The following is a 16502-nucleotide window of genomic DNA, read 5'->3' on the forward strand; positions in this document are numbered from 1 at the left end:
GTCAGTAAAGTCAATTTAATGGGCAATTGCACAAAAGCAAGCTAGAGACAATACAAAACCAGAGGCCTCATGTACAAAGTGTGCATACGCACAAAACGTAGTGTATGTCCATCTCCATGCTAACGTTCAGATGTATCAAAAGTGAAATGACGGTGGAAATGTGTGGTGCGGTCCACAAACATCCTGGCTGGCGTGCACATGTTTTTACAGCTATTGTTCCACTGCCGCCATGTACAGGTGATGTTGGGAAACTATTAATAGTGTAAAAACAAGAAGTTTTCAGAGTGATGTGCACTTCAGTGACACACTGATGAGCAATTAACACACCCACGTATTTGTAATTATATGGGTGAATATAAAAGCATGTGCAAAGTGATGAGGAAAATGGCATTAGCAATAGCTGTATTAGTGTTGTTCGAGAACCTTGAAAATGGTGCTCTCCAAGGTGAGCATAACGCAAGGATTTACTTGCAAATGACAGTAACTGGCTCATATTTCGATTCTGATTACCAAGGCCAGTGTCTGGAGTTGCGCACAGAACTACAGTCAGCCCAGATTATAATACGGCGAGGAGCCAGGGGTTGTCTGTGCCCACACAGGTGCTGACTACGCTGGGCTTCCTCGCAACAGGGGCATTCCAGTGGGAGCTCGCTGATCGGTCAGGAGTGTGCCTGTCAACCTTGAGCCGAGCCATGCAAGCATCGTGGAATGCAATTGTCTGAATGTCATCCAGGTACATCACATACCAACATTAAAGCACAATTTGCACCGAGAGCTGGTTTCCCTAATGTAATTGGAGCTATTGACTGCACACATATTGCTGTAAAGGTGCCATCATGTGATGACTTTGTTGTTGTTAATAGGGAACATTTTCTTTCCATCAGTATTCAAATCATATATGATGTGCAAATGCTCATGAGGCTAGAGGCTGGCACGGTGCGCGATGGGTGTCTGCTTGCTGTGTAAATAGTTTATTCATGTAATTGTAGCATACAAAAACCAACACGGGCACAATTGGGCATTTGCACATTCAAATATGTTTTTTGTTATTATTATTATTAATGTGTTTTCTTTTTTTTGATGGTGAAACTACAGCTGCAGATTCTTGACAAGCCCCTGATTGTCTCCCTGTGTTCAGTATTTGTCAGTAAACGTGTGTGTAAAGTTGCAGATGTCACACACTGTCAGCCGTGGAAAACCTCACCTTTTTAACTTCAGTGTGTGCACTGAGCTTGCAGCGTTTCAGCCTCACACATAGGGCCCCCTGCCATTTTTCCAGTTTCATGTTTATTCCGTTTAACAGGGTACCAAATAAACTATCCCTGCTTGTCTCCATGTCATTTCCAGTCATCTGTAGTTATAATTTCTTTTGTGTTCATGTTGTCTGATGTGATGGTGTGGGGAATCCCTGCTCAAAGGGCCTATTTACATGAAATTTCATATTTAAATAGGGGCGTGGCCAGGGAGGGGTTTGTTGTCTGTGCAGGTGCACTCAATTCCACTTTCAGTGGGTTGTACAAACGGAACATGCTTAGATCCATGTGTACGCACACTTTGATACATCAGAATTTTTCTGTGCTTATGCCAGTTTCTGGGTTTGGGTGTACGCCATGTTTCAGTAGGAAATCCACACAAGTCTTTGTGCATGAGGCACCAGCTGATTTCCATTGAAAAGCATACAAGACCAGTCATGTTTTTACAGTGCTGTCAGTCAGGAAAATACAAATTTACACCTAGTTTTGCTGGAAGTGACATTTGCCTGACTGCGAGAATAAGGGCTCGTGTATCATGAGGGCTCTCTGCTACACCTCTGTCATGTTCACAAGGGCGCGCACACAGCCAAATTCTCATCTGCAACAGTCACATGCATGACATGCAGAATGAACAAACTCAGATACTACTGTTCAATACAAATATTCACAAACCTACACATTTAGCCTATAGCCTAAGGGGGGAAAGTGCCAAAGGCAGTCAGAGGAGAAAATCTTTCACCTACCATTGATGTGTTCATAACAGCACAATGCGTCGATTGTTGTGGTTGAGAGCAAAAGCAACAATGATTTGGTCATTGTCCAGGGCCTGTGTTCTTGCCAGGAGTGCCAGGTTACTAGTTTGACTGTCCCCACTGCTGTTTCTCAGGTAGTTCTTTAGGTCACGCAGACTTCACTTCTTTCCAATTCCACTCGTAGATACTTGGGCAGCAAAAATCGATCTATTTCAGCAACTTGAAACCGACTACACTCATTACAGTACAACGATGTCATGATGCTGTCAAACATGATGTCATACACGTGTAAAAAATTAGGTCAAATGTCAGATATGATTACAGATATTTTGTGCAAAACAATTAGTTCTCTTTATGAATGTTTTATGAGTAAAAGATTTAATCATATAAATCTGAAAACTCCAGATTTGTCTTCCTGTGAAGAACCTTTCTGAAATGATGTTGTCATAGCTCTGAATCTGTGACCTCAGTGGCTCCTAATGAATGACATCACGCTGTTTGTGTTGTTAACAATGTAATTTAACATAGGTTATTTTTCCTTCTTGTTGGTGGTGGGACAAAGCACCAGCATCCTCCAGCTCTGTTATTTGTATTTTCCTTCATATTAAAACTTGCACAGAGCAAAATACAGGCCAATAAGCAAAGTGCGCAACGCATCTGCGCATGCGTGGGTCAAACGGGGGCAAAAATACCAACTACCAAACTCACAACGCTCCCATTGAATTTCATATACAGTAGCATTAGCGGACTGTAAAAGTTAAGGCTTACAGGGATTGTTTCAAAGGCTTTAAGCCTTAAGTGACGCATACAATAATCACAGGGGCGCATTGTGCTGTTTTCAAATGCTCGAACGGAATTTATAGGCTTGAAAGTTAGCTGAAAACACACGATTGCAAAGCTCCGCCGAGTCCACACAAAGACGGAAAGAAGAAGAAATGTGGTTGTAAACCTCTGTTCATTCTACACAATTTCCTCACAGAAAAGAAAGATCCAGATGGACGTAAAAGATGGACTAAAATTGTAAGTTTCTTGCACACATTTATTTCGTCAATATCCTGAAACTGTGCCGAATTATAATGTGGCTGATGACGTTGTTTTCGTGCATTGGCTTATGACTGTAATGTTGCGCCATGAATGATGTGGCACGTAATATTGTAATATTGTAATATTGGCATGTTCTATAAACGAACTGCATGCATGCACATATCATTGTACGTCTGTCACCTTATCAATACAAACATGACACCAAAGATGTTATATGTGAGACCCACCTTCCTTGTAGTCATTACGAAGCCGGCGGAGTAGCAATTTCTCATCCCTGCTTAGCAAATATTCTGAAATATCCACAGTTTCTGTTATGTGTTGGACGCAGCCCGGAGAACCGGCCAGCGTTTGAAGGACCCAGTATAAAATAAGCAGAGCACGGTACAAAGGATAACAGAGTTTAATGAACATAACAGTGCTGTGAAAAATATACAAACAAATAAGTGCGCGGTCTGGCGTGGTTGTAAACGGTGCGCTCCCAGCAGCGCTAACGGTCCGGAGCCAGAACCAGTTCGGACCCAAGGACCCCGCCGACACCCCCCAGGTGGCCGCGACAAACCGAGTCTGTGAATGAAGAAATCATCTTGTGAGTCCACACTCAACACACAGAGAGAACGCTCAAAGGTGTACAAACAGCAAACACTTCCTGGCTTAATTACTAATCAGCTTCCCACCCTGCAGGTATGGAACATCCAGTTCACAAACTCACTGCAGTGGAAGCTGATTAAAAAGGACTAACATAACAGCTCAATATAACAAGGTGTGAGGGACACCACATATACTGACTGTATAAATGTTAGTCACAAAATCTAACGTACCTCAGGAAGTGTGCTGACGAGCGTGAGACCTCACCCTCTCCTCTTTCACAGACCATGCATCAAACCTGGACGTTCTCTGCATCCACTGATGATGAGATGGCTCTTGAGACGACGATCTCACCCGTCTGGTCACAAGGTCGAGTCTCTGGCAAATACACACTGTGTACTCCACTCTTAAATGCCACCATGTTCCAATCCATGAAGATGCACCACAGCTGTGAGTCCTGACGAGCCGCAGGTGATCAGCCGCAGGTGATCAGGGTGAGGTCCTGATAAACTCAGCTACACAGCCACTCAGTCCCAAATGCAAGCCACCTGGAAGGAAAAACAAAAGACAGAAACAAAAAGGCAGCCAGGCCCCCCAGCCATACAACAGTTTCAGACTCTGGACTTTGTCTAACCATCCGTCAGTTGCCTGCAAGGGGTCAGAAATTTGTTTGTCTCCAACTATCAACAAGGACTGGTCATTTTCGACAGAAGCACTCTCTTCCTCCTTTGTTGGCACTAATGGTGTTGGTCGTCCTTCGGGGTCGAAGATGACCATGGCTCCACTAGGTGGGTAATCAGTGACGATGCGTCCGGAGGTGGCTGATGAGGCCAATCCGGGCTTGAAAGGTGCGCCTACATGCGGGACACACATGGGTAGGTGCTGCGGTGGAGGTAGAGGTAGCTCAGGCCTTGCGTGTGGCTCGTTTTGTTTTGGCGTCCGCAATCCGTCTGGCCTCTGCTGCGCGGGCGCCACTGGTGGTCTTGCTGTGCCACTGAGGGCGGTTGTGGGCAAGCGTTTCCCAAGAGGTGAGCTCAAAGCCCAGGTTTTTCAGGGACGCTTTGAGACAGTCTTTGTAGTGTTTCTTCTGCCCCCCCGACAGAGCGCTTGCCCTGGCACAGTTCTCCATACAGGAGCTGCTTTGGCAGTCGAGTATTAGGCATTCTGATTACGTGGCCAGTCCATCTGACTTGCGTCTTCTGCAGGAGGGTGTAGATGCTGGGGAGGCCGGCTCGCTCAAGGACCTCCGTGTCCGTGACTTTGTTCTGCCACCTGATGTGGAGGAGTCGACGGAGGCAGCTCATATGGAAGTTGTTGAGCTGCTTGGCATGTCTGTAGACAGTCCAGGTCTCACTGGCATAAAGCAGGGTGGTTAGAACCACTGCACGGTAGACCTTCAGCTTGGAGGTGATGCTAAGTCCTCTCTGTTCCCAGACATTCTCACGGAGCCTTCCAAATGAGGCGCTGGCTTTTGCAACCCTGTTGTTGATTTCTGCATCGATGTTGACTGCGCGAGAAAGGGTGCTACCCAGGTATGTATAGTTGTCGACCGCCTGCAGATTCTGTCCTGTCACTGTGATGTGGGGTTCTTGGTATAGTTTTCCAGGTGCTGGTTGGTACATAACTTCGGCCTTTTTGGTGCTGATGGTGAGACCGAAGTTGTCGCATGCTCTCGAGAAGCAGTCCATTTCATGCTGCATCTTCTGTTCTGTAGCTGCGTTGAGCGCGCAATCATCAGCAAACAATAGATCTCTGATGACGGTCTCTGTCACCTTGGTGACAGCCTGGAGGCGCCTGAGGTTGAACAGCCCGCCGTCAGTCCTGTATCTGAGGCGAATGCCGTCTTGGCCGTCCTAGAAAGCGTCGGTCAGCATGGCGGAAAAGACCATGCTGAACAGTGTCGGGGCAAGAACGCAGCCCTGTTTTACGCCGTTGGTGACTGGGAAGGCCTCTGACTCGTCACCATCATGCAGAACTTTCACCATCATGCCGTCATGGAACTGTCGCACCATTGTGATGAACCTGCTGGGGCAGCCAAACTTCTCCATGATTTTCCACAGGCCTTCTCTGCTGACCGTATCGAAGGCCTTCGTCAGATCGGCAAAGGTCACGAAGAGGTCGCTGTGTTGCTCCTGGCACTTTTCCTGAAGTTGGCGCGCAGCAAATATCATGTCCACAGTTCCACGTCCGGCACGGAATCCGCATTGACTTTCTGGAAGGAGGCCCTGCTCAAGGTGTTGTAGTAGGCGGTTGAGCAGGACTCGAGCCAGGATTTCCCTACAATGGACAGAAGGGAGATGCCTCTGTGGTTGTCGCATTGCTGGCGGTTGCCTTTCCTCTTGTAGATGTGGATGATACTGGCGTCCTTCAACTGTTGGGGGATCTCGCCTGCACTCCACAATGACTGGAAGAGTTTGGTCAGTCTTTGCAGCAATGCTGGGCCACCTGCCTTGTACACTTCAGCAGAGATAGCATCTGATCCTGGAGCTTTGCCACAGGAGAGCTGTTTGATGGCCTGTCTGACTTCATCTTCTGTAGGCGGAGTGTCGAGGTCTTCGTTGACCTCCACTTGAGGTAGGCGCGCAATGGCCTCTTCGTTGATTACGGCAGGGCGGTTGAGGACCTGGTTGAAATGTTCAGCCCATCTCTCCAGTATCTGCTTCTTCTCTGTCAGCAGTTGGGTCCCATCTGCACTGAGGGGGGGGGCTGAGGACTGAGGTCCGTAGACAGCCTTCAGCGAGTCATAGAAGCGCTTGATGTTGTGACTGTCCGCATAGCCCTGGATTTCATCGGCCTTCTTGCTAAACCAGGCATCTTGCATCTCGCGTATCTTCTTCTGGACCCTCTGCCTGGCGTTGGTGAAAGCATCTTTCTTTGCTTGTGAGGAGGGGTCGTTCTGGTGGACTCGGAACAGCTGGTGTTTCTCTGTCAGCAGGGACTGAATCTCTTCCTCGTTCTCGTCGAACCAGTCCTGGTTTTTACGTATGGTTGGTCCGAGGTGTTCGAGAGCCGTGGAGTAGACAGTATCTCTGAACACAACCCACTGTTCCTCAATGCTGTCCTGGTCGTTCAGCGTGTTGGACAGCCTGTCATCCAAGTCACTGGAGAGTTGGTCAGCGACCTTCTTCAGCTTCGAGACATTGAGCCTCTTTACAGCCTTCTGACCCTGGGGTCTTCTTGCTGGTTGGATGCGAAGTTTGCACTTAGAGACGATGAGCTGGTGGTCAGTCTAGCACTCGGCGCCGCACATCGACTTGGTCACCCGCCCGTCCTGCCTATGCCTCTTCCTGGTGATGACATAATCGATCAGATGCCAGTGCCTGGAACATGGATGCATCCAAGATGTCTTGTTGCGGATGGGGAGGCAGAACAGGGTATTGGTGATAATGAGGTCGTGTGCAGCACAGGTTTTGAGAAGCAGCAGTCCGTTGCTGTTGCACTTGCCAATGCCATGTCTTCCAGTGGCTCCATCCCAGGTCTGGTGGTCGACCCCTACTCTAGCATTGAAGTCCCAGAGGACAAAAAGTTTCTCGGACTGTGGGACTGCTGCAATAAGGGTGTCGAGTTCTTCGTAGAACTTGTCCTTGATGTCTTCAGGGTTTGTCATGGTGGGGGCATATGCGCTAATCAGAGTCGCATTCTTCTTCCCCCCCCAGCGGGAGCTGAAGAATCATCAGTCGTTCATTGATGCCCTCTGGAAGCTTGGCAAGTTTCCTTGCGAGATGGGACTTGATGGCAAAGCCAACTCCTGCTTCTCGCCGTTCAGCGCTGCTGCGACCGCTCCAGAAGAATGTGTATCCGCCACCTTGCTCTGTGAGCTGGCCCTTGTCCACAAGGCGTGTTTCGCTGAGTGCCGCTATGTCCACGTTGTAGCGAGCTAGTTCCCTGGCCACTAGCGCCGTTCTTCTTTCTGGCCTGTCTGCTTTGATGTTATCCAGCAGGGTTTGCACATTCCATGTGCCAAGATTTAATACCTTCACTTTCTTTTTTGCTATGTTGCGACCGCTGAGTGGGATCCCCGCAAGCCGCGGTATGCTTACCGGGGTGAGTTTGAAGCAGGCTATGTTTGAGGCACCTTTTCTAGCCCCTTCCTCAGTGGAGGTGAGGAGAGCGATCCTAAACAGGGCTGCTCAGTCGCCCAGGGGGCTGCCGAACTCCACTGCTACTTCAGCCAAGTAGAGAGCGACCCTATGCCCTGGGCCGCCTGTGTGCAGGTTTGTGACTACAGCTCCCAGTGTATCCGCACCTGCTGCTTCGCCACTCGCCCATCGCCACAGGACTTGTTTTTTTTAATTTTTTATTATTATTATTATTACGGTGGTGGGTGTGTGGTGGTGTGTGGAGGGTGGAGTCATGACTTGCGTGTGACTTGGATTTAAGTGAGGGAGAGTTGCGCACAGTCGTCAGCCTCACTCTCTTATCCCGGCCTATCTGTGTCCAGTGGCAAGACATAGTCAGGACGGCTGGAGATGGCTCGGGATGCAGTGGATGGCCAACAGTGTCCTTAGTGTCTCACTGTGCCCTGTTTGCGCTCCACAGCGCTTTGCTGGGTCCGCCTTTCTGCCCATTGAACCAATCAGTTGGTTTCTTCCGCGCAGTCCGCCGGATCCAGTCTTCGCATGCAAGGGTAGACAAGCCCGAATTCACTGAGGGTTTTAGACCCGTCAGCTACCCTCCGCCTGGTTCAGCCGGCCAGTCGAAGCCGTTGCCCGGGGTGTGGCCGCTGTTGCATGCTAACAGCTGCTAGGAGCCACAGGGGAGAGCTGAGTGCATGGTGAGGACCAAGATGGGCGAACTACTCCGAAGAGCACGACATGTCCCCCCAACAGAGGTACTACCTCTACCATACACCCCATACACCCCAAATGGTGCTACACTACACTACACTAATGGTAGTTTCTGTAACAATGCAGCGTACGCAAGGGCAGCCAGCTTTTCTTTCCGTTTCGGTCCACTGCCGTACGTAGTCCTGGTTGTAACAGGCAGTCCGCGGAGCTTACAAAAATGCTTTAAATCATCAACTTTCCAGTGGTTGAAATCATCCAGATCATAGCACTCCTCACTGCTTTCCACCGTCATAGCATGTGGATTGGTAGCCGAAAAATTTAGCCTACCCATAATGCACCGCGCGGCCCGAGATGTGCACTTTGCTTATTAAAGTCATTCTACTGCGCATGCTTGCCTTTTTAAAAGTTCCATCATGAGAAAAAAACACCTTCAAGCTGCTTTGTAATATTTCTAATTAAAAAAAAAAAAAAAAAAAAGAAATTAAAAAAAATCAGTACTTTTTTTTTATGTCTCATCAATTCCACTTTGTGCAGAATTCCTTCATTTTCTTTACCTGCTTATTCCAGTCAAGGGTCACAGGAGTGTTAGAGCCCATCCCAGCAAACATTGGGCGAGAGGCAGGGTACACCCTGGACAAGATGTCAGTCAATCACAGGGCCACATATAGACAGGCTCATTCACACATTTTCATCAATTCACTTAACCTGCATGTCTTTACAAGTGGGAGGAAGCTGGAGCACCTGGAGGGGGAACCCACACAAACACGGGGAGAACATGCAAGCTCCACACAGAAAAGACCACGCTGGCAGGGATTCCATGACCTTCTTGCTGTGAGGCAACAGTGCTAACCACTGAAACACCATGCCACCCCAGTGCAGAATTGTGATAGTAAGAATAGGGCACTTACAGAAATTATCACTGAATGACATTTTAATTGCTATTGTAAACAAAATGTCTTCAAAGGTGGACCTTTGGGGGAGGGGAATGGGGTCCTTTCAGTGCTCCTCTCTGGTTAAGCCCGTGTAAACTGTCTCTGGAAACAGGAGAAAAATACACAACAATGAAGAATGAGAAAAACACATTTATTTTTTGTGGAAATCACAGCCTGACTGATTGGGAGGAATATCACACATGCCGTCCATCAGTAACAGACTTTGGGTGTATTTGAAATGACGTGATGTATATTTATGAAACTCTCACCATATCAGTTGTGAGTGCCTATTACTGCTACAGGCTTATCAAACAGGAAAGCAGTAGCAGCTGTCGTGATTGCCTGCTCCATGCTTGTAAAGTGAAAGAGACAACGTGTACACTTACTTAATGACTTTGGTTTAATCTCGTTTAATTAGCAGATGCCTAGCTCTCATAAAATGCCAATATCGGGCCGATTTTGACCTGATCTGATCAGATCAGCACATCCCTATTTGGAAGTTAATATATGAGGTCTGTTAGAAAAGTTTCCGACCTTTTTATTTTTTTCAAAAACCATATGGATTTGAATCATGTGTGATTGCATCAGCCAAGCTTGAACCTTCGTGCGCATGCGTGAGTTTTTTCGGGCCTGTCGGTTGCGTCATTCGCCTGGGAGCAGGCTTTGTGTGAGCACTGGTCCACCCCTCTCGTCGTTTTTTTATTGCGAATAAATGTCTGAACGATTTGGAGCTTTGCTGCATCAATTTTTTTCCAGAAACTGTGAGAGACCTCCAGGTGGACACCGTTCGGAAAATTAATATGGCTTTCAGGGACGATTTTATGGGGATTACACAGATTAAGGAGTGATCCAGACGGATTAAAGACCACCCACAACTGCTGAGAGCGCGCCGCGCTCCGAGCGCCGATCGACAAGCTCAAACACCGCTGAAACAATCAGATCATTTCCAACGTGAAGGCTTTGTTGATCCGGGACGTCGTCTGACTTTCACAAAAAGGCAGAAGGCGTGGACATCAGCACTTTTTCAGCACATTCCACTGTTACAGGAGTTTTTTTTTTCATGGAAAGAAAAGCGGAGGGACGTGCCATGGAGCCGTTCATGATGCGGCACAAAACCACCTCCGTGTTGGTCTCACAGGATGGCTTTCAGGTGGATTTCAGACGGCTGTCGGTTGCTTTTCAGTCGTGTGATTATCCAAGAAATTGAGCATGAGCTGGACATGCCCCAACATGTCCTGTGAGGCTTCATCACGGCATTGCTTTGTGCCATGCGGCTCCACCGCGACGCGCGGAATTCCGCTCCTCTTTCCATGACAAAAACTCCTGTAACAGTGGAATGTGCCATTCATTTCTAAACTGGACGCTGTCTTGATCCGGTATGTCGTCTGACTAGCACAGGAATTGTGAAAAGACGTGGACATCAGCACTTTTTCGGCACATTGAGACAGACGTGGGGAGGAGTTCCGAGCGTTGCGGTGGAGCCGCATGGCGCAAAGCAACGCCGTGATGAAGCCTCACAGGACATGTTGGGGCATGTCCAGCTCATGCTCAATTTCTCGGATAATCACACGACTGAAAAGCAACCGACAGCTGTCTGAAATCCACTTGAAAGCCGTCCTGTGAGACCAACACGGAGGTAGTTTTGTGCCGCGTCATGAACGGCTCCGTGGTGCGTCCCTCCGCTTTTCTTTCCATGAAAAAAACTCCTGTAACACTGGAAAGTGCTGAAAAAGTGCTGATATCCACGCCTTCTGCCTTTTTGTGAAAGTCAGACGACGTTCCGGATCAACAAAGCCTTCATGTTGGAAATGATCTGGTTGTTTCAGCGGGGTTTGAGCCTGTCGATCGGCACTCAGAGCGCAGCGCGCTCTCAGCAGTTGTGGGCGGTCTTTAAACCGTCTGGATCACTCCTTAATCTGTGTAATCCCCATAAAATCGTCCCTGAAAGCCATATTAATTTTCCGAACGGTGTCCACCTGGAGGTCTCTCACAGTTTCTGGAAAAAAATTGATGCAGCAAAGCTCCAAATCGTTCAGACATTTATTCGCAATAAAAAAAAACGACGAGAGGGGTGGACCAGTGCTCACACAAAGCCTGCTCACAGGCGAATGACGCAACCGACAGGCGTGAAAAAACTCACTCATGCGCACGAAGGTTCAAGCTTGGCTGATGCAATCACACGTGATTCAAATCCATATGGTTTTTGAAAAAAATAAAAAGGTCGGATACTTTTCTAACTGACCTCGTATATGGAGTTTGCATGTTCTCCCTTTGTTGGCGTGGGTTCCCTCTGGGTGCTCCGGCTTCCTTCCAATCCATAAGACATGCTGGTTAGGTGGATTGGAAACTTTAAAGTGACCGTAGGTGTGCATGTGAATGTGTTTGTTTGTCGATATGTTGCCTTGCAATAGACTGGTGTCCTATCCAGAGTCTACCCCGCCTCTCACCCTGTGACTGCTGGGATAGACTCCAGCACTCCCATGACTTTTGATTGGAGTAAGCGGGTATATAAAATGAAACGCATAACCATGTTTAATCCATATTGGCTCCAAACTATTTAAGTTAAGGGTCATGAAAAAAATTCCCAGGTCACCTCTCAGCTTTATTCTGTCAATTATATATGTTAATCACATTCCAAAGTTAGGGTGAAATGCCAAATATTATGTCTGTATCTTGAAAACCTTTGAAGTTACAGCCTTTGGAAATTTTTGTGAATTTTTCACATATCATGAAAATGGTGTTTTCTACCAACTTTGCATGTTAATAATGAGCTCCCTATATGCCTCACAGCTTTGAAACTGCTCATGCCAGGCTAACTTCTGGTGTAGAGTTGGGAAATTGTAACAGTTTTGGTGTATCTAGTATGATCTGCCTTCCACAAAGGCCTCAAAATGGTAGAAAACCAGAAATTGTACATGTCGTTCATATCTTTGATTAGTTCAGAATCAAAGAAATATACCAGCTATGGCTATAAAACGTTTTGTATGATGGTTTGTGATATAATGGAACATATCTATCTACACATTTAAATGATATACCAGGTTGTTTGAACAAACTTTATAGTTATTGGAAAAAATGCAAATTTTAAAAGTGTCAAAATATAACGATTTTTGTCACCCCAGATGCCAATGTGGACAGTTGACTATCATATTCATATTTTTACCATATATTCTTACATATCTCAAGATGATATGGTGTTGTTATTGAGCTTCCTTCATGTGATTTTGTCTTCAAATCAGAATGTAGTCACAACAATATTTTTTGGCAGAATCATAACAAATATGCAATTAAAAAAAACCTTAGACTATCTTACTCATACACATTTTCATTGTTTTACTTAATAAATTGCCAAAAATGATGTAATCTCAATTGATTTTTACTGTTCAGAGTTTAACCCCTTAGAGCCTATTTCACCAAAATCACATACCCATACATTATGACATGACACAAAACTAAAGTCTGGCTCTTGCTTGCCTCTACTGATGGTTGGCTCTCACTGCGGTATTGTATCACTTCCTGTTCCGGAGCACAGCGGTGTTTTGCTGTATCTGTTAGCTGTTTAATCTGTGTAGTTAGATTGATCTAGATAACGATTTGTTTCACAATGTAATCTTCACGTGCCTTAACTAAAGCACTCCCTCTGCTGAATCACCTCTAAATTATTCACACCTTATTCACTTTCTGTGTTTTTAGGAATCCGCTAGCTTAGCGCAGCTACTAGCTCTTAGCCGGTTTAGCATGGCGGCTTCTCCTGTCTCTCCTGCACATTTCTGCTCTGGGTGTGAAATGCTTAGTTGTTCCTCGGCCTCCTTTAGCAGTAATGGTACTTGGAATAAGTGTAGCTTATTCGTAGCTTTGGAGGCCAGGCTGGGCGAATTGGAGGTTCGGTTCCGCACCTTGGAAAATCCTACAGCTAGCCAGGCCCCTGTAGTTGGTGCGGACCAAGGTAGCTTAGCCGCTGTTAGCTGTCCCCCAGCAGATCCCGAGCAGCCGGGAAAGCAGGCCGGCTGGGTGACTGTGAGGAGGAAGCTTAGTCCTAAACAGAAGCCCCCTGTACACCACCAACCCGTTCACATCTCTAACCGTTTTTCCCCACTCGGCGACACACCCCCCCAGGATCAAACTCTGGTTATTGGCGACTCTGTTTTGAGAAATGTGAAGTTAGCGACACCAGCAACCATAGTCAAATGTCTTCCGGGGGCCAGAGCAGGCGACATTGAAGGAAATTTGAAACTGCTGGCTCAGGCTAAGCGTAAATTTGGTAAGATTGTAATTCACGTCGGCAGTAATGACACCCGGTTACGCCAATTGGAGGTCACTAAAATTAACATTGAATCGGTGTGTAACTTTGCAAAAACAATGTTGGACTCTGTAGTTTTCTCTGGGCCCCTCCCCAATCGAACCGGGAGTGACATTTTTAGCCGCATGTTCTCCTTGAATTGCTGGCTGTCTGAGTGGTGTCCAAAAAATGAGGTGGGCTTCATAGATAATTGGCAAAGCTTCTGGGGAAAACCTGGTCTTGTTAGGAGAGACGGCATCCATCCCACTTTGGATGGAGCAGCTCTCATTTCTAGAAATCTGGTCAATTTTATTAAACCCTCCAAACCGTGACTATCCAGGGTTGGGACCAGGAAGCAGAGTTGTAGTCTTACACACCTCTCTGTAGCTTCTCTCCCCCTGCCATCCCCCCAATTACCCATCCCCGTAGAGACGGTGCCTGCTCCCAGACCACCAACAACCAGTAAAAATCTATTTAAGCATAAAAATTCAAAAAGAAAAAATAATATAGCACCTTCAACTGCACCACAGACTAAAACAGTTAAATATGGTTTATTAAACATTAGGTCTCTCTCTTCTAAGTCCCTGTTAGTAAGTGATATAATAATTGATCAACATATTGATTTATTCTGCCTTACAGAATCCTGGTTACAGCAGGTTGAATGTTAGTTTAAATGAATCAACACCCCCGAGTCACACTAACTGTCACAATGCTCGTAGCACGGGCCGAGGGGGAGGATTAGCAGCAATCTTCCACTCCAGCTTATTAATTAATCAAAAACTCAGACAGAGCTTTAATTCATTTGAAAGCTTGACTCTTAGTCTTGTCCATCCAAATTGGAAGTCCCAAAAACCAGTTTTATTTGTTGTTATCTATCGTCCACCTAGTCATTACTGTGAGTTTCTCTGTGAATTTTCAGACCTTTTGTCTGACTTAGTGCTTAGCTCAGATAAGATAATTATAGTGGGCGATTTTAACATCCACATAGATGCTGAGAATGACAGCCTCAACACTGCATTTAATCTATTATTAGACAATTGGCTTCGCTCAAAATGTAAATGAGTCCACCCACCACTTTAACCATACTTTAGATCTTGTTCTGACTTATGGTATGGAAATTAAAGACTTAACAGTATTCCCTGAAAACCCCCTTCTGTCTGATCATTTCTTAATAACATTTACATTTACGTTAATGGACTACCCAGCAGTGGGGAATAAGTTTCATTACAATAGAAGTCTTTCGGAAAGCGCTGTAAATAGGTTTAAGGATATGATTCCTTCTTTGTTATGTTCTCCACTGCCATATACCAACACAGTGCAGAGTAGCTACCTAAACTCTGTGAGTGAGATTATCTCGTCAATAGTTTTACATCCTCATTGAGCACAACTTTGAATGCTGTAGCTCCTCTGAAAATGAGAGCCTTAAATCAGAAGTGCCTGATTCCGTGGTATAACTCACAAACTCGCAGCTTAAAGCAGATAACCCGTAAGTTGGAGAGGAAATGGCATCTCACTAATTTAGGAGATCTTCACTTAGCCTGGAAAAAGAGTCTGTTGCTCCATAAAAAAGCCCTCCATAAAGCTAGGACATCTTACTACTCATCACTAATTGAAGAAAATAAGAACAACCCCAGGTTCCTTTTCAGCACTGTAGCCAGGCTGACAAAGAGTCAGAGTTCCATTGAGCCGAGTATTCCTTTAACTTTAACTAGTAATGACTTCATGACTTTCTTTGCTAATAAAATTTTAACTATTAGAGAAAAAAATACTCATAACCATCCCAAAGACATATCGTTATCTTTGGCTGCTTTCAGTAATGCTGGTATTTGGTTAGACTCTTTCTCTCCGATTGTTCTGTCTGAGTTATTTTCATTAGTTACTTCCTCCAAACCATCAACATGTCTATTAGACCCCATTCCTACCAGGCTGCTCAAGGAAGCCCTACCATTAATTAATGCTTCGATCTTAAATATGATCAATCTATCTTTATTAGTTGGCTATGTACCACAGGCTTTTAAGGTGGCAGTAATTAAACCATTACTTAAAAAGCCATCACTTGACCCAGCTATCTTAGCTAATTATAGGCCAATCTCCAACCTTCCTTTTTCTCAAAAATTCTTGAAAGGGTAGTTGTAAAACAGCTAACTGATCATCTGCAGAGGAATGGTCTATTTGAAGAGTTTCAGTCAGGTTTTAGAATTCATCAGAGTACAGAAACAGCATTAGTGAAGGTTACAAATTATCTTCTTATGGCCTCAGACAGTGGACTCATCTCTGTGCTTGTCCTGTTAGACCTCGGTGCTGCTTTTGATACTGTTGACCATAAAATTTTATTACAGAGATTAGAGCATGCCATAGGTATTAAAGGCACTGCACTGCAGTGGTTTGAATCATATTTATCTAATAGATTACAATTTGTTCATGTAAATGGGGAGTCTTCTTCACAGACTAAGGTTAATTATGGAGTTCCACAAGGTTCTGTGCTAGGACCAATTTTATTCACTTTATACATGCTTCCCTTTGGCAGTATTATTAGAAAGCATTGCTTAAATTTTCATTGTTACGCAGATGATACCCAGCTTTATCTATCCATGAAGCCAGAGGACACACACCAATTAGTTAAACTGAAGGAATGTCTTACAGACATAAAGACATGGATGACCTCTAATTTCCTACTTTTAAATTCAGATAAAACTGAAGTTATTGTACTTGGCCACACAAATCTTAGAAACATAGTGTCTAACCAGATCCTTACTCTGGATGGCATTACCCTGACCTCTAGTAATACTGTGAGAAATCTTGGAGTCATTTTTGATCAGGATATGTCCTTCAGTGCGCATATTAAGCAGATATGTAGGACTGCTTTTTTG

At 45.6% G+C, this 16502-nt stretch overlaps 1 protein-coding gene and 1 long non-coding RNA gene across 2 annotated transcripts in view; one reads left to right on the forward strand and one right to left on the reverse strand.

Moving 5' to 3' along the window:
* Positions 1 to 16502, reverse strand: part of LOC117510360 — a 903074-nt gene that overhangs the window by 691866 nt on the left and 194706 nt on the right. The gene's annotated exons all lie outside the window — the stretch shown is intronic.
* fam172a (family with sequence similarity 172 member A) overlaps positions 631 to 16502 on the forward strand; it is a 538430-nt gene continuing 522558 nt past the window's right edge. The window contains 1 exon segment of the mRNA XM_034170053.1: positions 631 to 733. Coding sequence (XP_034025944.1) covers positions 709 to 733 — 25 coding nt within the window. The 5' untranslated portion in view covers positions 631 to 708.

The sequence above is a fragment of the Thalassophryne amazonica genome, chromosome 5, assembly GCF_902500255.1.
Source record: "Thalassophryne amazonica chromosome 5, fThaAma1.1, whole genome shotgun sequence".
NCBI classification, from domain to species: Eukaryota; Metazoa; Chordata; class Actinopteri; order Batrachoidiformes; family Batrachoididae; genus Thalassophryne; species Thalassophryne amazonica.